Source organism: Peromyscus eremicus, chromosome 1 (assembly GCF_949786415.1).
Source record: "Peromyscus eremicus chromosome 1, PerEre_H2_v1, whole genome shotgun sequence".
NCBI classification, from domain to species: Eukaryota; Metazoa; Chordata; class Mammalia; order Rodentia; family Cricetidae; genus Peromyscus; species Peromyscus eremicus.
In genome coordinates, this window is record NC_081416.1 from 49,408,814 (window position 1) to 49,432,985 (window position 24,172).

At 40.0% G+C, this 24,172-nt stretch overlaps 1 protein-coding gene and 1 pseudogene across 3 annotated transcripts; one reads left to right on the forward strand and one right to left on the reverse strand.

The window, feature by feature from the left end:
* The first annotated feature begins 2,981 nt into the window (after positions 1–2,981).
* LOC131909051 (olfactory receptor 4D10) lies at positions 2,982–23,012 on the forward strand. 3 transcript variants are annotated; one of them, XR_009378732.1, is made up of 6 exons: positions 2,982–3,124; positions 6,404–6,456; positions 14,618–14,725; positions 16,594–16,677; positions 19,193–19,421; positions 22,526–23,012. XR_009378732.1 is itself a non-coding variant. In XM_059260317.1 (3 exons), the coding sequence occupies exon 3, from the start codon at positions 8,795–8,797 to the stop codon at positions 9,734–9,736; it is 942 nt and encodes a 313-aa protein (XP_059116300.1). In that variant the 5' UTR covers positions 2,982–3,124; positions 6,404–6,456; positions 8,687–8,794; the 3' UTR covers positions 9,737–9,907. The 3 variants fall into 3 exon arrangements, 1 of the variants encoding a protein (XP_059116300.1); XR_009378733.1 differs by having other exon boundaries at positions 16,597–16,677; XM_059260317.1 differs by lacking the exons at positions 14,618–14,725; positions 16,594–16,677; positions 19,193–19,421; positions 22,526–23,012 and adding an exon at positions 8,687–9,907.
* LOC131909066 (nucleophosmin-like) lies at positions 13,224–14,021 on the reverse strand (annotated as a pseudogene).
* Positions 23,013–24,172: the final 1,160 nt, after the last annotated feature.

A 24,172-nucleotide genomic window follows, 5' to 3' on the forward strand; every position in this document is an offset into this window, starting at 1 on the left:
CTGCCTCTTCTTCCCAAGTGCTAGGACTAAAGGCATGAGCCACCACTGCCCAGCTTGACTTGATTTCTTGAACAGGCACATATTCATGGAAGGCAAAGGAAATAGAAAGGACTGTGTCTGAAAGTGCTGTGACTTCACGTTTGTAGCCCAGGTTCCATGTGTCTAAATCAACAGTTAGACTCAAAACACATTGTTAGAATCCATGCACACAATAGTATAATTACAGTGCAGTCAAGTAGTGTTTATAGAAACATTCCAAGTTCCAATCAGCCTATGTTGTTAGTACCTACAGAAAGCCCTGGATGCCTCAACTTAGTATGTATAATCATGTACAGAAAAGCAAAATGCATTTCCTTCTTTTTTCTGTATCATTGTATCTGGGAAGACTGAGGTGAAGGATTCAGTGAAATGTATCTAATAGCTAATGATAGTGATTATCATAACTGCTAATAATACGAGATCACATTCCCATATTTAACTTATGAGAAGCAGGCTTTGGAAATTAGTACCTCTTATATTTAGAAATATATGTACATTGCATCTATTGACATTGCATTGTTTGCCCATGGGGAGCAGCTGAAAAGCAAACACTTTATTTTCTCCACAGGAAGATACTGAGAGTACTCCCATCAGATAAAACAGTATATATAAAAACTGAACATGGATTCACATGAACTAATATCAAATATTGCTCTAATAATTCAGGGCAGAATAAATTTTACTACCAAAAACTTTAAGTACTAGAGTAATGAATTAAATAATGTAAACAAATGTTCAGAGAAAAAAATTAAAGGACTTTTTTGTAAAATACAGTTCCAGTTACTTTTTATCAGATTGACAAAAGCTAAGGTCATCTGAAAAGAGGGAACCTTGATTGAGAAAGTGCTTGCATAAGACTGGCCTATAGGCAAGCCCGTGGAGCATATTCTTTTTTTTTTTCATTTTATATGCCATCCACAGTTCCCCCTCCCATCTCTTGTCCCATCTTCATCCCCCTCTCCTCCCCACCACTCCATCCACACTCCATCCACTCCTCCAAAAAGGTAAGGCCTCCCATGGGGAGTCAACAAAAAGCCTGGTACATTCAGTTGAGGCTGGACCAAGCTCCTCCCCCTGCATCAAGGCTGAGCAAGGTATCCCACCACAGGGAATGGGCTCCAAAAAGCCAGCTCATGCACCCAGGATAGATCTTGATCCCATTGCCAGGGGTCCCTCAAACAACCAAGCTACACAACTGTGTCCCACATGCAGAGGTTCGGTCCCATACAGGCTTGTGGAGCATATTCTTAATGATTGATGTGGGAGGGCCCAGCCCACTGTGGCTTTGCACAACTGAGCAGATGGTCCAGAGTTGTTTAAAAAGACAAACTGATCAAACCATGAAGAACAAGCCAGTAACCAGCAACCCTCTGTTGTCTCTACTTCAGTTCTTGTCTCCAGGTTCCTACCTTGAGTTCCTGCCCTGACTTTCCTCCATGGTGGACTGTGATTGAGACATGGAAGCCAAATAAACCCTTTACTCCAAATTGCTTTTGGTCAGAGTGTTTTTATCACAGCAACAGAAAACTAACTAGGGCAAATGTGAACCAATATATCACTGAAAGCAAAGGTAGACACGGAAAGAAGAAAACAAAACATCCAGAAATGAAAAGAATAATGAATGAAGACTGGAAGGGGGTCACACATAGACAGAGAGAGAAGAATACACAGAAAGGTGATTCATAAACATGGAGAAGAAACTGAATGAATACAATAAATGCTAAGCATAATGAGAGTTTCTGAGGAAAACAATTGAAGAAATATTGTTTTAGGAGATAATAGCTGAGAACTTTTCACAACTGATGAATTACACAAATACAAAACATATCAAAATGGAATCCAAAGACTGAAATGAGATGATCCCTGTGAGGATTCAATTGCACAGTTAAGCAGGCAGAAGAAAAATCAAGAAACTTGAAAGTAAGTCTATTGAAATTTGACAGGCATAACCACATTTAATCCCTGAAGAGCCCAACCATGATGGGGCCACAGTGATCTTACTTTATTGCCTTAGTTTATTCGATGAAAGATGTGCAGGCAGCTTTTTAACTGGCCCAGAGCTGGTCAGGGAGAGTGCCACAGGACTACCCAGACAAAATTGTAGCATCACCTCTTCTTCACTGTACAAGCTTGAGAAAGTGGCTGAAGTTCATTGAGGAGATGGGCATGATTTCAAGGTGGAATAATGCTAACACTCTAAAGAATCAAATAGATATGAGTATAAAATTCGAAAGTTCAATGAAGCAAGGTCCTAAACCAGAGGTGAAGGCCTCTGTGAAATCATCCTAGAAACATAGCTGGTGATCGGGCTTTCTGAGCTTTGCTTCAGTTAACAATTCCTTAGTACTTGCTGTATGCCACTATAATAAATCAATCAATATTTTGAGAGAAAACATGAATTGTACAATCTGAGAAACAGAGACAAGTATGAGAAATGAAGAGAGTCATAGATACTCATGAGATACCACAAAGCAAAACAACCTATGCATGGGCAAAGTGGGAGAGCTGGCCACAGTGGAACAGGCACAGGAAAACAAGTAGACTGCCCAACTCAGCCACCACCCAGGCCCAGATCAACGTCTACACCATCTAAGAACTGTTGCAGCTTGTGAAGCGGCCAGTCCTGCAAAAGCAAAGCTGAAGAATCTCCATGACACAGAGCAACAACAGGATACATGAGAGGAGTCCCGGAGAGGGTCCACTAAGCCAGAGGTCTTGAACCAGGCCAATGGCTCATTGAAATGAACATTTGCAAGTAAAGCTATCTGGGCCAAAGGGTATACTGTATGACACCGTGACACACAGCAGGTTCCATGGCAAGATTTGTTTGTTTATTTGTTTTCCTTTGCAGGGTGTTTTTGTTAATTTGTTAAAGGGAGGTTTTGCTAATTTGACATGTTGTTAAACTCCCTTCTGAATATTTATGTTTCTATCCACAGACAAACACTATTCTAACCATAATCAGAGAAGCATCTCTTTACAGTGAACAGCAGTGAATGCAGAGAGTCACGACTTCTCAAGGTGCTGAGAATAAGTGGAAGTTGAGGTCTCAGCCATAAATGGGTCATTTATCCCACCTTTTAAGGTAAGGGAGCATCACAGAAGAGGGAGGGAGCAGAAAGAAGGCAAAAGCCAATGATGGGAAGAAAGGCTGTAAGATGCTGCCTTCTAGGTATCACCCAATTTCAATCATAAGTGGCAGCAACAGATGCTACTTGCACTGGTCTAGATCATGATTGGGCCTGTCAACAGCCAATCATAAACTGGGGTGGGAGAGATGGGGGTCATGGAATGTTACCCCTCCCTGGGAAACTATTGGCTCTTATGGATGGTGGAAGGAGAGGAAGTCACTGTCTTTGTTTACGTGCACCCTTGGTGAGTCCACCAGGCTCTAATAGATAGTTGACACCCATGATCATGCAAATGACCCAGGTTAAACTCAGTAGATCACAAAACAAAAAGACACAAACATGAGAAATCGACTTTATGGTGGGGTTGACTGGAGTGGGAGGGAGATAAGAGGGAATGGATGATCATAATCATAATACATCATGTATATTATTAAATTGTCAAATACTATTCCTAATTTTTAAAAAAAAGAAAGAAAAGCCAGACACAATGATGTACATCTTTAATCACAGTACTCTGAAAGGAGAGGCAGTCAGATCTCTATGAGTTCCAGGCCAGCTTAATTACATAGCATATTCCATGATAGCCAGGGCTACATTAAATAAACAGGTCTCAAGTAAATAAAGTAAAATAAAATTTAAATTTAAAAAGACAATATGATGGGGCTGGAGAATGGCTCAGCAGTTAAGAGCACTGGCTGCTCTTCTAGAAGACAAGGGTTCAATTCTCAGTACCCACATGACAGCTCAAAATTGCCTGTAACTCCAGTTCCAGGAAATCTGGCATCCTCACACAGACATGCATGCAGGCAAAACACCAATGCACATAAAATAAAAATAAACAAATTATTTTTAAAAAGGTAATATGATAATATAAAATCAGAAGAGCTACAATCATCATAAGAAATAGATAAAATATCCAAGACAACGGAACACCAATATTCTCATTTATCAGTTATACGTATTAAAAGTTAATCTTTATTCACCTAAGGCAAAAACACATTATACTCTAAATAAAGGTTCTTTTGAATTTTATATTCATTACTTTGAATTATGTGTATTTGTGTGTGGTCATAAGTGCAGGTGCCTGCAGAGACCAGAGACTTCAGATCCTCATGGAGCTTGAGTTTCAGGTGACTGTGAGCCATCTAATGTAGATGCTAGGAACTGAACTCAAATCCTCCAGAAGATTTTTAGTGCTCTTAAACACTGAACCATCTCTCTAGCCCAGAAATTACCCTATTTGTTTATTTGTTTGTTTGTGTATTTGTTTATTTAATATATATGAGTGTTTGCCTCTCTGTTATGTCTGGGCATCCTGTGAATGTACAGTGCCTACAGAGGCAAGAAGAGGGCACTGGATCCCCAGGGACTGAAGTCTCAAACGGTTGTGAGCCTCCACGTGGGTTCTGGGGATCAAACACGGGTCCTGGAAGAACAGCCAGTGCTCTTCTCTGCTGAGCTGTCTGTCCAGGCCCCGATTTTCTCCACACTGTTTGCTGCCATGACTTCCCCAGGATGGACTGTGCCCTGCAGGTCGAAACCAAAACAAATCCTTCTTTCTTTAAGTGGCTTTTGTGAGGGATTTTGGCACAATAATAAGACAAGTAAATAGACAGCTTCCATACTTTGTGAGAATAGTAATTATCTAAAATATGCTTTTGTGCAAGGTCACAGTTATCTCTACCCTGTATTGGTCCTTTTCTCTTAGTATCGGCTGCTTTTCTTTTAAGTTGCCACATGATAACAGAGACAGGAAAAGTAGGACTACGGATTCACTTACCCTTGGATCACTGAGGGGAAGCAGACTTCACAGCCTTCGAAAGAACAACAACCAAAGATTCACATTTCAGCTGTGTTCCAGGGTTTCTTACCATCCAATTCTGTGGAGCAGTACATTAATACAAAGTGCTATCTGCTTAGCTCTTATCTAGCTCTCTCCAAAGTGGATGGTTTTATATGACATAATGATGGGAAAGAGTTGGCAGGTTTGCCTTCCTAAATATCCTCAATGGCGTCCAGAAGAGGTGGACATCCAGGCTCAAGAGCCATATTTTTCTGTGCTTGATGAGGAAACAAAGTGGTATGAAACTGCTTGAGTTCCAGTTCTGTTATTTGAACTTTGTGACTTTATCTATGAAAGAAATGTAGGTAGTTAGGGGCTGGAGAGATTGCTTGGTGCTCTTCTAGAAGAACCAGGTTCACTTCCCAGCACCCATGTGGAAGTGCATGTAGCTCATCTGTAACTCCAGTTCCAGGGGGTCTGATATACTCACACAGATGTGCATGTAAACAAAACACCAGTGTACATAAAAACAAATTTTTTAAAAAGAAATATCAATATTCAAATATGCAATATTTCATACTTCTAAAGACATAAAGAGTGACCCTCAAAATGTTTTAGACAAGGACTGGCATGTTTTAACAAAACTGCTTAAGCTTTAGAATAAGGGCATTCAATTTCTGTCTTGGTAGCCTGAATTAAAAGCATTGCTTTTTTCCATAATGGTCTCTGTTTACACATGAGTGTTTACACATGGGTGTTTACACATGGGTGACAACAATTTAATAATCCCACTGAAACTCCACCATTGTGGTAGAACTAGCCAGTTGATTTCCACTTGCTTGCCCAAGTCTGCTTAGCTCTCATAATAAGCCTGAGACTAAGGGACCAGGACATTACACAGGGGCCCGGTGTAAAATGTTAAAGATATAAGTCAAACAGATTTCGTAAATTGCTTCTAGAGCATTTGGACACCAGCCAATATATGTCAATATGTGTGAATGTGTGTACCTGCATTTTTGATAACATTTTAATGACTCCCATTGAAATTGCATGATCAAAGCTACAGTCAGTTACTTCTACTTTTCCTGTCCAGTGATATTCCCTTTGCCAGGCTTACATTAAGCCTGAGGCTGAGGATTCGAATATAAGACAGGAACACAGTGGAAGAGCCTTGAAGATGTAACTCCTTGAGTTTGCTGTCAAGGGAAACGAAGCAAGGACACTAAGATATTCAATCATGCCAAGGGCTTTACCTTCAGAAACACATCTTTCAAAGACTAATGTTAACAGTTGCTGTACACTGGACCTAATATAATATCATTTTATCTGAAGTTTTAAGGTAAAGGAAATAGATAAAGATATTTAGCTGCTAGCTAGGATTATATGCATATTGAAACAGAGATATTGTCATTGCTTGCGTTTAACTAATTTAACTTTGAATATTTTTCAGGGATATTAACTGTTTCAGACCAAAGACAGTCTTCTTACGGACAGACAGCAAAGGTGGGTGTCAAGTACTGGAAGGGGACTTTGTGTTAAGAATTCAGAGGTTAGCCTGCATTTGAGACAAGTCATTAGGCAAGTACTGAGAGCTTTTCAATTGTTCAGTGTATGGCTGCTACATGTTAAAATCAATGCAAAACGAGTTTTCTGATAAATGCAATCCTTCAGATTTTTTCAAATGACCTTGTAACACAAATGTAAAGATAAATATGCTGAATTGGAGGAAAGAGAGAACAATGTGTCTCCATTCTGTCCCTGTCTCCTCCTGCTTCTACAACCTTCCTTTCACTAAATGCATACACCGCAGGCAGTATGCTTAGATCAACATTCATAGAGGTGACAATGTCTGAGAACTGTGGAATTCAATAATGAGACATTTATTGATGATATAATGGGGCGAGGAATGATGTCACTAACAAAAGTCTCCTTTCACTCCGTACTCCCCAGCAGTCTGCTGCACTGCATTTCCCTGTGTTCTCTGTGTGGCTTTCTCATTTCACCAGCTATTGCTACTATTTCTCTGTCTCAGTTATTGGAATTCACCCAGACAGTGATGCGTTTTTGTCTCCACTGTTAAAGTTTAAAGTTTCCTATAACAGCCCCAAATAGAGCCCTGCTGTGTTTCCATAACACTGGAACATCATTGGTTGGTCCTCATGGCTGTTGATCCACTTAAATATTTGTATTTCCATCAGACTGAACATTACTCCAGAATAAGACCTTGGCTGCACTTGTGTGCAATATAACTAGCATAAGTCCAGTCCCAACTGTCCTGAAAGGACCAAAAAAAAAGTGTGAAAAAAGACTGAAGGACACATGGATTAAATGTATACTTTTGAAATTCCTAACAAACTCAGTGTCAGGAATACAATCCAAACTAATTTGGGGGAGTCTGGCTCTATTCTTTGAATGTTAATTTTTGCTGCAGTCTTGGGGTGCTGCAGATGTGTGAGAAAGTGGAGTGGTCTATGATGTATCCAAGTTTATCTGGAAACTTTGTGACTTTTCAATGAAATAGCCAGTCAGAAAATGTTTTTCTTGTATCTTTACACGAAAATTGAGATGAATAAGTAGCTCCAACTTCCTGAATGCTTAAAGAGTGATTGTTGCAATAAACAGAATGGCTTCGGAGCTAGACGTAACTACATCTAAAGCTGAGTCCCGACGCACAACTGGTGCGATGTTGTGGTCTCTGCATCTCTTCTTCGTCTACTGCTTCTTCAAGAATGTGCAGAAGAACCATTCTCCAGACAACTTAGGCCTGAGATTAATAACCCTCACGGTCATCACGAGTCCCCAACTGCTTTTTCCCAAAACCTGCAAATGGATCCGCTGATGATGCCAACCGGAGAGAGGAAGCAGAAATGGAGGAGGGAGAGGGGGGTTCTAGTTGATTGCTATGTTTTTTACAGAGGCTAAAACTGGGGACCTGTGTTCAGACCCAGGAAGCTTCATCCTTTTTTTAGTCCTGTAGCATCTCACATGAGTTTCCTCACTCTACCTTCCCACACATACACACACACAACACACACACACACACACACACCAGAAACACGCATACACACACACAGTTTCCTCCTCTTCCCTGATTGCTCAGACTGATACTGTTGACAGCTTACAGTTCACAGTCAGAATCCCATTATTCCTTTAGTTAGTGACAGAGTAAGAAGGAGATGAAACTATTGCTCCAGTTCCTCACCACAGAGGGCTCAGTACTGCCTGTCACTAAGCACAGAAACCCTGCCTTTAGTAAAAACAAATGATATTTCAGAAGAATTCCAGAATCTCCATATGTTCATATCAAGGACTCTCCCTGTACAATGTAGAATACAACTGGTAATGATGATGATGATGATGATGATGATGATGATGATAATAATAACATTGGGGAAAGTTAACTTGAAAGTGATCCTTCAACTTTTTCTTAGGAAAGCCAGAATCTTTGACCCTCAAGTAGCATAACTGACAAAGAGAATTACAAAGATTTCATTAAAGCAAACTGAGAAAAACAAAACAAAACGTTTACTTAGACTGTTGGAAGTTTGATACCAAAAGCATTAAAATGAACATTGGTAAATTTTTTTCTGTTATAAATATCTAAGTGTCACTACTTAATGTATTTTTACCAATGTCACTCTCAATGGAAAAAAATATTAAATTATTTTCCATGTGGTAATTTGATTATCAAATTAACTGCAATATTTAGAATGTGAACAACAATCTATTTCAGGTGTTATATTCGTAAAGAGGAGCTTCTGAATTGTATCCTAGGAATTTAGGAAGACAAGGTAAACAACCTAAGGCTTGAAACAAAGCAGCCCAGAGAGGTAATGATTTAATGGAAATGGAAAACTACACCAGAGTCAAAGAACTTATCTTCCTTGGCCTGACCCAGAGTCAAGAAGTGAGCGTGGTGCTGTTTCTTTTCCTTCTCCTGGTGTATGTGACAACTCTGCTGGGGAACCTCCTCATCATGGTCACCGTGACCTGTGAGGCCCGCCTTCACACCCCCATGTATTTCTTGCTCAGGAATTTGTCTATTGCCGACATCTGCTTTTCCTCCATCACTGCCCCCAAGGTTCTGGTGGACCTTCTCTCAGACAGAAAGACCATCTCTTTCAATGGCTGCCTCACTCAGATGTTCTTCTTCCACCTTATTGGAGGAGTGGATGTGTTTTCCCTGTCAGTGATGGCTCTAGATCGATATGTGGCCATCTCTAAGCCCCTGCACTATGTGACCATCATGAGCAGGGGCCGTTGCATTGGCTTAATAGTGGCCTCCTGGATGGGAGGCTTTGTCCATTCCATCGTGCAGATTTCTCTCTTGCTCCCACTTCCATTCTGTGGACCTAATGTTCTTGACACTTTCTACTGTGATGTCCCCCAGGTCATCAAACTTGCCTGCACAGACGTCTTTGTACTGGAGCTGCTGATGATTTCCAATAATGGGATGCTCACTACACTGTGGTTTTTCTTGCTCCTGGTATCATACATGGTCATATTATTGTTGCTGAGGTCTCAGTCAGGAGAGGGCAGGAAGAAAGCCATCTCTACCTGCACCTCCCACATCACTGTAATCACCCTGCACTTTGTGCCCTGCATCTATGTCTATGCCCGACCATTCACTGCCCTCCCCACGGATAAAGCCATCTCTGTCACGTTCACAGTCATCTCCCCTCTGCTCAACCCCTTGATCTACACTCTGAGGAACCAGGAGATGAAGTCAGCCATGAGGAGACTCAGGAAAAGACTTGGACCTTCTGATGGAATAGAGAAGTAACTTCTGCCTGATGCCACCTTAAATGTTTCTAGCATAAATAAACTGTAGTTTCTATGCTGCCTTTTCTGTTATTCTGATATATTAAGACACAAAAAAAATCAAGCTGATAGGTCTAATTCTTCTTTGCATCTTCAGTGTTTGGAATCATGCCTAAACCACTGAAGCTCTAAGTAAATCTTGCTGAAATCTTTTGAATATGATTCTGTTAAATTCTCTAGCATTCATTTTTCCCCTTTGGTTTTATTTTTTGACACAGGATCTCATTCTGTTGCCCAGGCTAGCCTGATACTCACTATGTATCTTAGGGTATTGTCAAACATAGCAAACCTCTTGTACTTGCTACCAAGTGCTAAAATTGAAGGTGTATGCCAAAACACAATACAGTTTCAATTACTTAAATCTAATTTTGTGTTTGTGCGCCATTAGACTTTATTTATAGACACTAAAATATGAATTTCACAGAACTTTAGTGTATTAACTTTAGTTCTTGAACAAACATTTTTTTCACTGGAAACCAAAAAAACTGGAATTGAGTTGATCAAAGTGTGCTGCAATTTACCTTCCTGAGTATCCTTGTGCATCTTTATGATGTCACAATCAAAAAATAGACTCAAAAATTTTGCTGGAACTGTTACAGCCCAAAGCTAGTTAAGATTTCTCAAAACTCATCTGTTCCAAGTTCTAATCATTCTATTCTATGACTATGTGCAGACAGATATCTACAGAGTATTCTAATCAAACATCAAAGAATATACATTCTGTTCTACCCAAGAATGTGCATACTGCTCTGCAGGCCATGGAAGCTTTTCCACAATATACTACATCCTGAGACACAAAACGAATCTTACAAATTCAGAAAAACTGAAGTAACACCATGTATCTTATCTGACCACAATACCATAAAATTTTAAATCAACAACAAATGAATCTCTAATAAGTATGAAAACTCATAGAGATTAAATGACATATTTCTGAATGATGAACGGGCCAAAGAAGAAAGAAATTAAAATTTTCCTAGAAATAAAAGAAAATGGAAACTCAATGCAACAAAACTCTAGGACACATTAAAAGCAGTTCTATGAGGAGATGTATAGCTCTAAACATTTGTGTTCAAAAATCAGAAAGGGCATAAATAAATGACTTAATGGTGTAACTCAAAAATTTGGAAAAATAACAACAATCCAAACCCAAATTCAACAGATTGTAAAAGATAATAAGAAAAATCAAAGCAGAAATTAATGAAGTGGAAACAAAGAAAACAGTACAAATAATCAATGAATCTAAGAGCTGGTTCTTTGAGAAGATAAACAAGATTGACAGACCTTTGGCCCAAGTAACCAAAAGAAAGAAAGAGAGGACCCAAATAACGGAAGCAAAAATGAGCAAGGAAACATTACAATAGACACAAAAGAAATTCAGAAGATTATAGAGGTATACTATACTCCATTAAGTAGAAAACCTAAACAAAGTTGGTAAATTTCTAGATTCATCCAAACCACCAAAGTTAAACCAAGAAGAGATCAACAACCTAAACAGACTCCTAACAAATAAGACTGAAACCCTAATCAAAGCCTCTGATTGAGTAAAAATCCAGACCCTGCTGGATTCACAACAGGATTATACTGGACTTTCAAAAGAGATCTACAACTAATAGTTCTTACTCAAAAAAATCTCATTTTAATGAATGGTTATTTAAAATTTGAATACCTGTAACTTCTATAACCCCAGTTCCAAGAGATCTGACTCTCCCTTTTGGGCTCCATACACACTAAGCATGCAGGGAAAACACAAGAAACAAAAACACATGAATTTTTTTCTAAAAAGAATTAACAGTTTTAAAATACCAATATCTACTTTTTCAGTTTGCAAAGATTACAAAAGGAATATATTTTAAATAACAAAATATAAAATTTGAGAGAAACAAGCATTACTAATAAAAATAAATTATATAAATGATTTTTTAAGTATCAACATAGTATTATCTTCTGATGCTGAGAGAAATGATTTTTAATTCGTGAGTCAGAGTGGGCAAAACTACATTTTAGGAAGTAAAAATGTTTGGTGAAGTAGCAGTAGATGGTTCTCCTCCAAGACTCATAACCTCATTAGTACCAAGAATTTTAGTAAGTTCTTGTGCTAGGCATGATTTCCCTCCTGTTGAGCAGGACTTAAGTCCAATTCGACAGCTGTTGACTACTGCAAAGACATCAATGCCCCTATTGCACTCTTAGGGCTATTTTTTCATCCTTGTCACCGTTATGTATCATAGGTGTGACAGCTAGGTAGGACTCCTGGCTGATTCCCTCCCTAGGGTGCTTGCATAGCACCTTGAACACAACTCCTGCACCAAAGGCTCAGGAAACATCTCAGAGGAAGAGGTGGAAAGATTGGAAGTCAGAAGACTAGGAAATCTGCTGTGAGATTGTGTTTCCTAGAAATGACAGAGAAGCTGTAGCTGTGATACCTCAACAGGGTGGCTGACCAAAAACAGACCTGAACAAGCACAACACCAATAGACATGCTAACTTGGAAAGAGAAACTTTCACGGGGCTCCACCCAGGCCAATTACTCAACCCTGAAATCACATACACATGGGTAACAACACTAAACATGATGAACAAGTTGTATTTGTATATTTATTCATATACATGTACCAATAATTAATGGAAAAGAGGGCATGAATTTGAGAAGGAATGGCAGAGGGAACATGGGAAGGGCTAAAGGAAGGAAAGGGAAGGAAGAAATAATGTTGCTGTGGGATAATGCTTTTATACACTGGTTTAATAAAACGCTGATTGGCCAGTAGCCAGGCAGGAAGTACAGGCCATATAAGTAGACAAGGAGAATTCTGGAAAGAGGAAGGCTGAGTCAGGAGATGACAGCCTGCCATCAAGGGAGTAGCATGTAATGGCACACAGGTAAAGCCACGGAACACGTGGCGACATAAAGATTAACAAAAATGGCCTGAGTTTAAGTGTAAAAGCTAGTCAGTCGTAGGCCTGAGCTAATGGCCAAGCAATTTTAATTAATATAAGCCTCTGTGTGTTTACTCAGGTCTGAGTGGCTGCAGACTGGGTGGGACACAGAAAACTTCCAGCTACATAATGTGATTATATTTTTTTTAACTTTATTAAAATACTGAGTTTATTTCACATGTATATTTGTCTCCCTACCATTTCCACATCTGACCACCACTATTACTATGTCCTATCATAACATTCCATACATACTTAAAACCAAGTAAAGGGTGGAGTTCCATCCTTGAAAACTAAACAGACATTTTAGACAACACATTCTTGGCAGTGGAACCTGGACAACATTTATCAAACACAGTAGGTAAAGTTCTCACTTTGCATTATAAAAAGGACAGCCAGATATATCAACTGTTACAGAAATTAAGTAAGACAGAATTATTTCAAATTGTTTAAACCATTTTCTTAAAGAGACTTCCTCTACTGCCAGAGATCTTGAATAGCAATTCTTCACATAATTAATGAACTTGGCTTCCACTTTGGGAAGAGAACCACCTTTTTCTATACTTGCTTGCATTTTTGCCTTAATGTCTTCTATAGAACTAGGTCCTTTTGGTGTTTTAGGAGTTTTTTCCTGTTTTTTGAAAGACTCTTGACCCTTTGATCTTGGTGTTGATGGTTTTAAGTCTTTTCCATTTTGGTTTGATTTTTGTGCAGTTTTGGTTGGGGTATCTCATACAGATTTCTTCACTGGAACTTTTTCTTCAGCTTCCTCATCATCAAAATAATCATCATCTTCATCATCCTCATCATCTTCGTTGTCATCCTCATCATCCTCGTCAAGTTTTACTTTTTTCTGCAGAACCGTGTTACCACCTCCAGGAGCAGACCATTTTCCAGACATACTTAAGAATTTTACATCCTTCTCATCTTCATCTTCTGACTCTGCATCTTCCTCTACAGCTACTAGGTGCTGTGCACTAATGTGCACAGGCTCTGAACCACACTTCAACCTTAAGACCACAGGTGGTGTAATTTCAAAGCCCCCAAGAGAAACTGTTGGTTGTACAGATATTTTCAAAGTTGCCAGTGTTACTTAAATTGGACTGCCTTCATATTTCATTGCTTCTGCCTCTACGACATGTAATTTGTCTTTTGCCTGGCCCTAAACTAACCGTTCTTAGTGATAACTGGTGCTCATTCTCATCATTATCTACCTTAAAGTGATAATCCTTGTCAGCTTTTAGTTCACAACTGAAAAGGTAATTCTAAGGCCTGAGAGGGCTCATGTCCATGTCCATCAAGTCTTCCATGAGGTGGAGGCGCACACTTCAGTGTGAGAGAAGTCAGACAGAGAAAACTGCCTACTGCTCCTCAGAACAGACACAGAGGATGGAATCACGCCAAGGCGTGATTATATTTTAATTTCAAAAAAATTTTAATTGGAGAAAATGAGGTAAAATGTAAATTGAATTCAGTGCATTACCAAAAAAAAAAGAGAGAGAGAGGATGTGGAGTTCAGAAAGAGCAATGAATTCAGTGCAAAACCTAGGAAAGTTGAACTGAGAGATTCAGGGATGGACATGATCAATATGCACTGTGTACATGTATGGAATTTTCAGAGAATTTTTTAAAATGTATCTTTTAGGAAACAAAGTGCAATGCACTACAAAGTGTAAATGGAGGGCAATATAGTGTGTGTCAAACTAACTAGGATGAAAAAATAGTTTCCCATTAACTGAATAAAGAGGAGGAGAGCAGGCTTTCATTAGAGAAATCGTGTGATTCTCCTGCCCCTATTTTCAGTAAGGGAGTTGAAAAATAAATATATTGACTTTGTTGTTGTTGTTCTATTTTGGGAGTGGGTGGGATTTTGGTTTTTTGCTTATTTTTGTTTGTTTGTTGGCAGGGTCTCTCTATGTAGCACTGGCTGACCTGGAACTCAATATGTAGACCAGGCTAGCCTTGAGCTCACAGAGATCTGCCTGGTTCTACTTCCCAAGCACTAGGATTGAAGGTGAGTGCCACTATGCCCTGCCACTGATTTTTTTTAAAAGAGATCATAGTATGAAGAGATATTTATAGGTAAATTTGATCCCTTCACTTCTCCTTATACATAACAATGGAACATGGGGGACTAGCAGAGGATGTGCTCACATCTGAATTATGATATTGGTTTCACAAGTATGTAAATATTTCAACCCTTATAAACTCTATACTATAAAAATGTACTTTTCCCTTATATGGCAATAGGACCTCAAACATGAATAATATTCTCAACCTGTGAGTCATGATCCCTTTGGGGGTCACATATCAGATATCCTGCACATCATATATTTATGTTACAATTCATAACTAGCAAAATTACAGATATGAAGTAGTAATGAATAACTTTATGGTTGGGAGTCACAACATGAGGAACTATATTAAAGGGTAGCAGCATCAAGAAGGTTGAGAATCACTGATATAGATATTCTACTGATGAGAATTTGCATATAGTAAGAATTGCATAAACAATATTTTTAAATAAACTATATATTCAAGTCTTGGAGAGGAGTTGCCTCGGGATAAAGAATGAAGGATACATTAGGAATGTTCTTGAACTTGGAATAGCCTTCTTTTCCTTGTTTTGTTTTGTTGGTTTTTGTTTTTGTTTTATTTTTTTTTATTTTGCAATACAGTTCAGTTCTATATATCAGCCACGGATTCCCTTGTTCTCCCCCCTCCCGTCCCCCTCACCTTCCCTCCAGCCCAATTTTGAGACAAGGTGTCATCTGAGCCAAGTTGGCCTTACACTCACTAAGTAGTCCAGTATGATGGCCTTAAACCTCTGACTCTCCTGCCTCCCAAGTTCTGGATTACAGGTGTATACTACCACACCTAGTTTATATATCACAACGTTCAGTTTATGGAGTGTTGGGCACTGAACCCAGCTCCTCGTGCAAGCTACATAGGACTCTACCAACACAGTTACATCTACAGTCCCTGCTACAGTTACTTACTTTTAAGATATAGAACTAAACTGTGTTCATAAAAGAAGATCAAGTGCTAAGGTTTAGCTCAGCCATACAGCACTTGCCCAGCATGTGTGAAGCCCTCGGTTTCACCAACACCAACCAATAAATAATAATAAACTGTAAAAATCAATCTCTGTAGAGCATATTCTCAATGGTGAACAGATGGCCCAACCTTGCCCCATTCTGGCTGTCTGAACACTGTCTGTGAGGCAGATCATGTCAGTCCTCTTCTCTATACCAAGTGTCTCTCCATGCACTCAAGGACAAAGAACCCTGCAACTGAAAGTCCATGTGGAGGCTTGAATGAGAATGGCCCCCATAGACTCATGTGTTTGAATGCTTGGTCCCCAGTTGGTGAAAGGATTCTGGGAAGGATTAGGAGGTGTGGCCTATTTGGAGGAGGTGTGTCACTAGAGGTGGGCTTCGAGGTTGGATTCAAAGTCCCCGCCATTCCCAGTTAGCCCTCTGCCTCATGCTCGTGAATCGAGACGTGAGCTGTCAGCTGCTGCTCTCATGTCTGTCTGCCTGCTGCCTCCCCACCATGATGGTCATGGACTCTAACCTCTGAAACTGGAAGTCCCCAAATAAACTCTTCTGTGAGTTACCATGGTCATGGTGTCGTATCACAGCAACACAAAAACAACTTGACACAGTTCACATGGTTGTGCCTTGCTGCCTCCATCCAGTCTTACTATGTATTCTTTCCACATTCAAAGTAGCTACATTCCTACCAAGATTGACCATTCTTCTACTACACTTTCAGGGACAATAGCTTACTACTAAGTTACTTTTTATCCTTACTCTGTTCTGTTTTTCTCTCTAATGTTTTTTTATCTTCTGAAATACCTCATAATCTTATTTATTTTAGCAGATACTTGTATCTTCACGTTGGAATGTCAGTGGCATGAGGGCAAGGGTATCTGACTGACTGTCTCATACCTGGTATCTAGAGGTATGCAATAAATAGTTAATGGCATTTTGTTTTTTAGTGAAAACTAGATTTTACACTTTCTGCACGGTTTTGCTGTCATGGCTTCTTCACCATGGTGGTTTCTGTCCTCAGAGTGTGAGACAAAAATAAATCCTTTCTTCTTTAAGTTGCTTTTTTTTTCAGGTATTTTGATGTAGCAATGGGACAAGTAAGATGAGAACTTCGATACTTTGTGAAATTATTACTTAACTTTTGGACTGTTTTGGAGTTGTCTCTACCCTGTATTTGTCCTGTTCCTCTTTTTGTATCTGTTTCTTTGGTTTTTTTTTTCATTTAATGTATCATATGATTAATGTTCTATTTTCATTTCCTTTGGTATAATTAGCCTGACAAACTTAGAAGAAACGGAGTTTATTTCAGCTTAAAATTCCAGGTTACGGTTCCTAATTTGAGGAAGTCGAACAAGGAACTTCAAACAGCTTGCCATATCACTTCCACAGCTAAAGAGCAGAGAAAAATAAATACATTTCTGCTCACTTGCTTACTTACCTGGGCTCAACTCAAATTTCCCACTCTAATTTAGGTCAGGACTCCCTGCCTAGGGCATGGTACCACCCATAGTGAGCTTGTTCTTCTTACATTAATTAACTTAATAAGACAATCCCCCATAGTCACACCCACAGTCCAACCCAATGTAGACAACCCTTCATTAAGACCATTTTCCTAGGTGATTTGGATTGTGCCAAATTGACAAATAAAACTATCACACTCCACCATTTGTCAACTTGACATACAAACACATCACTTTTGAACAATAACCTTCAACTGCTTGTCTCCAAGGTCTCAGAGGTTTTTTTTTTTTCCATAATGCAAAAGATAGTCCAACCTTAAAAGTCCAAATTGTCTCTAAAATTATGTCTCTTAACTGTGGGCTCCTATAAAATTTAAAAATGATATAATTCCAATATATGATGGCACAGAGTAACATCCTTATTCCAAAAGAGAAGAATCGGAGCATCACAAGGAACAATGAGATCAAAACAAAAACAAATCTAGTAGGACAAATACCAAGTCCTATAACTCAATGCCCAGCATCTGACGCTTGTTTTCTGGGCTCCAAGTAGCTTGTGTTATTGCAGTAAAATATAGAGTATTTCATATCACTGCTGTTCTTCAGTCCCAACCTGACCAACACACAGATTCTTAGACAAAGTATCATGTGAACAGCCCTTATCCCTGTTCTGATAGACTCTCCATTGTTTTCTAAAAGCCCATGAACCAGGCATGAACTGTCTCCTTTTTTTCATGATTCTTATATTTCAAGACCCTACTAAAATGGCCCATTAAGCATGGTTTCCAATACTCACTGGATTTTCCTCCTCAATACACCAAATATTTCCACATTCCTCCCACAAAAAAGTCCAAGAGATAACTAGGGAGATGGGTCAATGATTAAGAGCATCTGCTGCTCTTCCAGCAGACCTGGGTTTGATTCCCAGCATGGCACAGCCATATCTGATGGGAATGGCCAAAGTCATAAAGCCAGCACAGCTGCTTGACAAAGATCCAGCAAAGCTGAGCCACATGATGGCTACTGTGCCACTTTTGGTTTTGATCTCCACATGTTGCATGCTTGTGGGGGACAGAGGGAGGGTGGGAGACTTTTGATATTTGTACAACTTTGGGATATTGGAGTGATGGAAAATTTCTTATGAATCATTTATGCCTTCTCTCAGGAATACTGCTTTTAAGCTTCTCCAGGAAAGTCCTGAGCAAACCATCCCTCCCACTTTTAGGGAGATAGCCTTATCTATTTGAAGATCTTTCTTACACCTTGGAAGTTGTGACACACATAAAGAAGCCAGAGATCAGCAGGGTAGTGGTGATATAAGCCTTTAATCCAACGCTTGGGAGCATTCCTTGGGTATATGCCCAAGAGTGGTATAGCTGGGTCTTGAGGGAGGTTGATTCCCAATTTTTTAAGAAAGTGCCACATTGATTTCCAAAGTGGCTGTACAAGTTTGCATTCCCACCAACAGTGGAGGAGTGTTCCCCTTGCTCCACATCCTCTCCAACATAAGGTGTCTTCAGTGTTTTTGATCTTAGCCATTCTGACAGGTGTAAGATGGTATCTCAGAGTTGTTTTGATTTGCATTTCCCTGATGACTAAGGATGTTGAGCAATTCCTTAAATGTCTTTCAGCCATTTGAGCTTCTGTTGAGAATTCTCTGTTAAGCTCTATAGCCCATTTTTTAATTGGACTGTTGGGTATTTTGATGTCTAACTTCTTGAGTTCTTTATATATTCTAGATATCAGCCCTCTGTCAGATGTGGGGTTGGTGAAGATCTTTTCCCATTCTGTAGGCTGACGTTCTGTCTTATTGACCATGTCCTTTGCCCTAAAAAAGCTTCTCAGTTTCAAAAGGTCCCATTTATTAATTGTTTCTCTCAGTGTCTGTACTACTAGTGTTATATTTAGGAAGTGATGTCCGGTGCCAATGAGTTCAAGACTACTTCTTACTTTCTCTTCTATCAGGTTCAGAGTAACTGGATCTATGTTGAGGTCTTTGATCCACTTGGACTTAAGTTTTGTGCACGGTGACAGATATGGATCTATTTGCAGTGGATACTAGATGTAAAGCAAAGGATAACCAGACTGCAACTCACAGCTCCAGGGAGGTTAGCTAATAAAGAGGACCCTAGGAAAGACACAGGGATCACCCAGCGATGAAGAAATGGATGAGATCTACATGAGCAAACTGGGGGTAAGTGGGGTAATGGAGGGCAAGGGTCAGGGGAAAGAGAGCTTAGGGGAGTGGGAGGTCCTAGCTGGATCAGGAACAGAGTGGGAGAACAAAGAAAGAGATACCACAATAAATGAAGACCCCATGGGAATAGGAAGAATCAGAGTGCTAGAGAGGTCCCCAGAAATCCACAAAGATACCTCCACTATAGACTACTGGCAATGGTCAAGAGAGTGCCTGAGCTAACCTACTCTGATGATCAGATGGCCAAACACCCTTACTGTCATGATAGAACTCTCATCCATCCAGTGTCTGATGGAAGCAGATGCAGAGATCCACGGCTGAGCCCCAGGTGGAGCTCCAGGAGCCCAATCGGTGAGAAAGAGGAGGGATTGTATGAGTGAGAGATATTGAGACCATGATTGGAAAAAGCCCAGCGACAAATAGCCGAACTAGTGGAAACACATGAACTGTGAACCAATGGCTGAGGAGCCCCCACGGAACTGGACCAGGCCCTCTGGATGAGTGGGACAGTTAATTAGCTTGAACTGTGTGGGAGGCCCCCAGGCAGTGGAGCCAGGACCTGTCCTTGGTGCATGGGCTGGCTTTTTGGAGCCTGGGGCCTATGCTGGGACACTTTGCTCAGCCTTGGTGTAGGGAGGAGGGGACTGGACCTGCCTTAGCTGAGTCTACCAGGCTGGGCTGACTCCCCAAGGGAGACCTTGCCTTGGAGGAGGTGGGAAAGGGGTGTGGATTGGGGGGAGGGCTGAGGATGGGAGGAGGGAGGATGGGGGAATTCGTGGCTGGTATGTGAAATTAAGTTAATTATAAAATAAAAATATGGCCGGGCAGTGGTGGTGCATGCCTTTAATCCCAGCACTCGGGAGGCAGAGCCAGGCAGATCTTTGTGAGTTCAAGGCCAGCCTGGGCTACAGAGTGAGTTCCAGGACAGGCGCAAAGCTATACAGAGAAACTCTGTCTTGAAAAACCAAATAAATAAATAAATAATTTTTGTGTATATATATATATATATATATATATATATGTATGTATACATATATATATACATATATATATAAACATAAACATTGTATTATGCCAGAAATTGAATAATAACTGCAACAGCTTTGGCCCGAGAATTTTTCTTAGGCACTCTGACCATTAAGAGTTAGTACACTGCTTGGGACATGGCAAACTGCCTGGGCAGGCTTGGAGATTTTCCTTCTGTCTAGCATCCTTAATGCCACAAGAGCTACCAGCCTGAAAACAGGCTGTCATAGGCCTCTGGATTCTTAAAAACTGGGTTATGGGACTAGCAAATAGAAATGATTATAAAAGATAACTGTTTATCAATGAAGACTACACGAGGAAAAATGATTGTGAAAGATAACTCTATTATGTCACAGTTCAAAAATGATGACTAAACTTATGACCCCACATGTGGAAGAAAAAAGTTAAACACATATCCAGAAACAGATAATATGATCTATGTTTTGGAAAAACATGAATCTATCCCTTCTAACTGAACTCTATATAAATAAAGAAGCACTCTGACTGCTAATTAGTCAGGCTGCAAGATTCTCACCACCACCGTGGCCTGGCTCACTTCTTCCCTGCCTACTCCTTACCTCCTCTGGAACCTGTCAACCACCAGAGCATGCCCCTGGCACCAGCACCCAAATCAAGTTGTTCACAACCACTTATAAACTCCCACTCCAGAAATTTCTACATCTCTGGGTGCCTCAAACACCTGTATGCATCTGGTGCACATAAACTCCCATAGGTATACACATATATGTAAAAAAAAAATGAATAAATGTATTTTTAAAATATTCTGAGGCATAAAATCTTCATGGGTGGGAATATCATAGTCACAACTTCACTGTTAGAATTCCTAGCCACTCCCCAAGGTACATGACCGTGCATGCGCTGTTCGGTAGCCAGGCAAGATGCTTAGTCATCCTAGGGCCTTTTGTCCTAGATCATGTAATCTGCACACAGCATGGTCATGCAGTCTATGTGCATGCCTGGCATAGCTACACAAGCCCATATGCACATGTGCAGAGGGGAGTGTGGGATGACTCATCCCTAGCAGGCTTGAGGCCCAGCCAAGTAAAAAAGATACTTTCTGAGAGCCAGCCTGGGTCTGCCTAAGGGCCTTAGCAACAGCAGCTGAAACATGATCTGGAAATGACCTGGACCAATGAGAGGCAGCCATGTCACACCAGCAGATGCATATTCATCAGACCTCCCCCCAGGGTGGGGTGGAGGGTATATAAGGTTTGCCTCTTCCTGAGTAAACTGAGCTTGTTGTTTCGACATTCTCCCTGAGTCTGTGTGGTTTGACTCTGCACCTACTTGGCCCCCTCCCCCAAAGGGAACAACAGCAAAGGACCCTGCTACATGGGGGACCTATAAAAGCAGATTCCACCTATTCCTTCCCTCTCTTCCTGCACGGTCATTCCATAGGCCTATGCACATCCCTTCTATTTCCTTCCCTTAATAAACTCTTAGAGAGGGTTTTGCTGTGCCTCGTGGCTTCTCTCGCATGGTAAACAGTGCAGCTTAATAAATAACACCCACTCCTGGTGCAATTTCTGTTTTAGTTTCATTTCTGTTGCTGTGGGGGAAAAAAAATACACAAACAGAAAACAACTTAATGGAAATGTATGGCTGCCTGGAGGCCAGCCTCCAGTAGTGCAGGGCTCAAATGGAATCCACAGAGCAGCACACACTGTGACTTTTTTTTCTGAGGGGTAAAGGGAAAAACACTCCCTCTATTGATGGTTTCCTTCAGATCTTTCCTTTATTCTTCCTTCATATTCTCTGTTCTTTATTTTCCTGGTAACTTCCTTCTCTCATTCTGATTCCTTCTAACCCTATCTTTATTCTTGATGTGTTCCTTCTCTATCTTTGTTCTTGATGTGTTCCTTCTAACTCATTTTAACTCTCTCTCTCTATCCTTCCCTTACAGCTTATGTACCCCAGCAAAATCTCTCAGGCAATATAAACGTTACAGTTTGGATACATTCTGTTTTTCAAGTGAATGGTTACAATGAAAACAAGTAAAAATCCAGCATGTTTTCCATATCCCTTAACATGATTAAAAATTTTATGTATTACAGGTGAAAAACAAATTATCCCAAGAACCTATGAACATCCATACCCAAGCAACTTGTTACAGATTAACAGTGTGTAAGCAAGCAAGATATTCTTTTACTAGCAGGCTATGTTTGTGGTTACAAAGAAAGGACCAATCACTTTATTACTTATCTTGAAAGGTAATCTTATAAGAAATGTTTTAAAAAATCACAAATCTAAACTTTTATATATGAAAAAGAATCAGTCAGCTCTACTTTAAATCTTTAGGATGCATACCCACTCATCAATAGTTTTTTATATCAGGACATTGAGGGCAAAAATAGGTACAAGGAATTAATCATCACCTTTGGTCATCAACCAATCCTAGCAAGAAAGGCACACCAGCTAGTAATAATTGGGCTGCTTTGTTCTTGTTCCTTGACCTTAAAGAGTTCCTCATTCAACTATGTGCCTTTCTAAAACTTTAAATTATCTTATTTATTTATTTATTTGTTTGTTTATTTATTTATTTATTTATTTGCTCTGCCCATGACCTTGGGCTATATGGCCCGAAGGAGGTAGTGCTTCTTGCCTGAGGACATGAACTCTTAAAAGGAAAGTTAGGCCGGGCGGTGGTGGCGCACGCCTTTAATCCCAGCACTCGGGAGGCAGAGGCAGGCGGATCTCTGTGAGTTCGAGGCCAGCCTGGGCTACCAAGTGAGTTCCAGGAAAGGCGCAAAGCTACACAGAGAAACCCTGTCTCGAAAAACCAAAAAAAAAAAAAAAAGGAAAGTTAGAAGGGTCACAGTTTCTTCTTGGTGTTATCAGAGACTGGACAGCCAGGTGCATTCGCTCCTGGACAAAACAGAGGAAGATTTCAGCTGTTCACTCAGTTCTGTATTTTGTGAGTGTATTTCCCCTACTTATATCTTAATAAATTCCCTGATACCCCTTAAGCAGACTCCTGTGGATTTCTTGCATAATCTTCTTGGGTTTTTCACCTCAAAGCTATCTGACAAAAATATCTTAGCCTAACTTTAAATTATTTTCAAAGCTTTGTTTCAGCTATGATTCATTCCAAAACCTGTGAACATATCTCTCAATACTAAGGTTAAAAGAATTTTTAAAAAATTAAAAGCTTAAAAAAAATTAAAAAGCTAAAAAAAAAAGAATTTAAGCTAACTGGGCTCCTGGGACTCAATTGTTTTTCTTAATCATTAACCTAAGCCATAGTCTATATGGCTCCTCAATAGAAACTCATGTGTGTAGCTGTGTGGCACTTCCTTGTTTTATATTTTATCATCAAAACTCTATTTAAACTAACATTATTATTATCAGTTAGATAGTATAGCTTAGGAAGAAATCATCTTCATAATAATCCACAGGTAAAAATGCCCAGTAGAATGGGATGTTTCCATGAGATAAACACACTACATTACAGGCAGTGGGGATCTCCCCACACCCATTCACACCATGCCAGATACCACAGAAAGATGGCAGCAGCAACCATGTGAAGGCACAGCAGAAGCAAAAGACATTTTGGAGTCTGTGGTCTCAGGGCCTTGCCTATCTGAGATTCACCCATCAAGGATCCGCCTCTTGGTGAGCTGACACCTTGAACTTCAATTGTCAGCTGCTGCTCCTCTGACACAGCCACCAGCAGAAATGATTTCAGTATACAATTCTAGATA

Bases quoted from the DNA above. Each gene is read 5' to 3' on its own strand.
- LOC131909051 (XM_059260317.1), top strand. From the start codon at position 8,795: ATGGAAATGGAAAACTACACCAGAGTCAAAGAACTTATCTTCCTTGGC.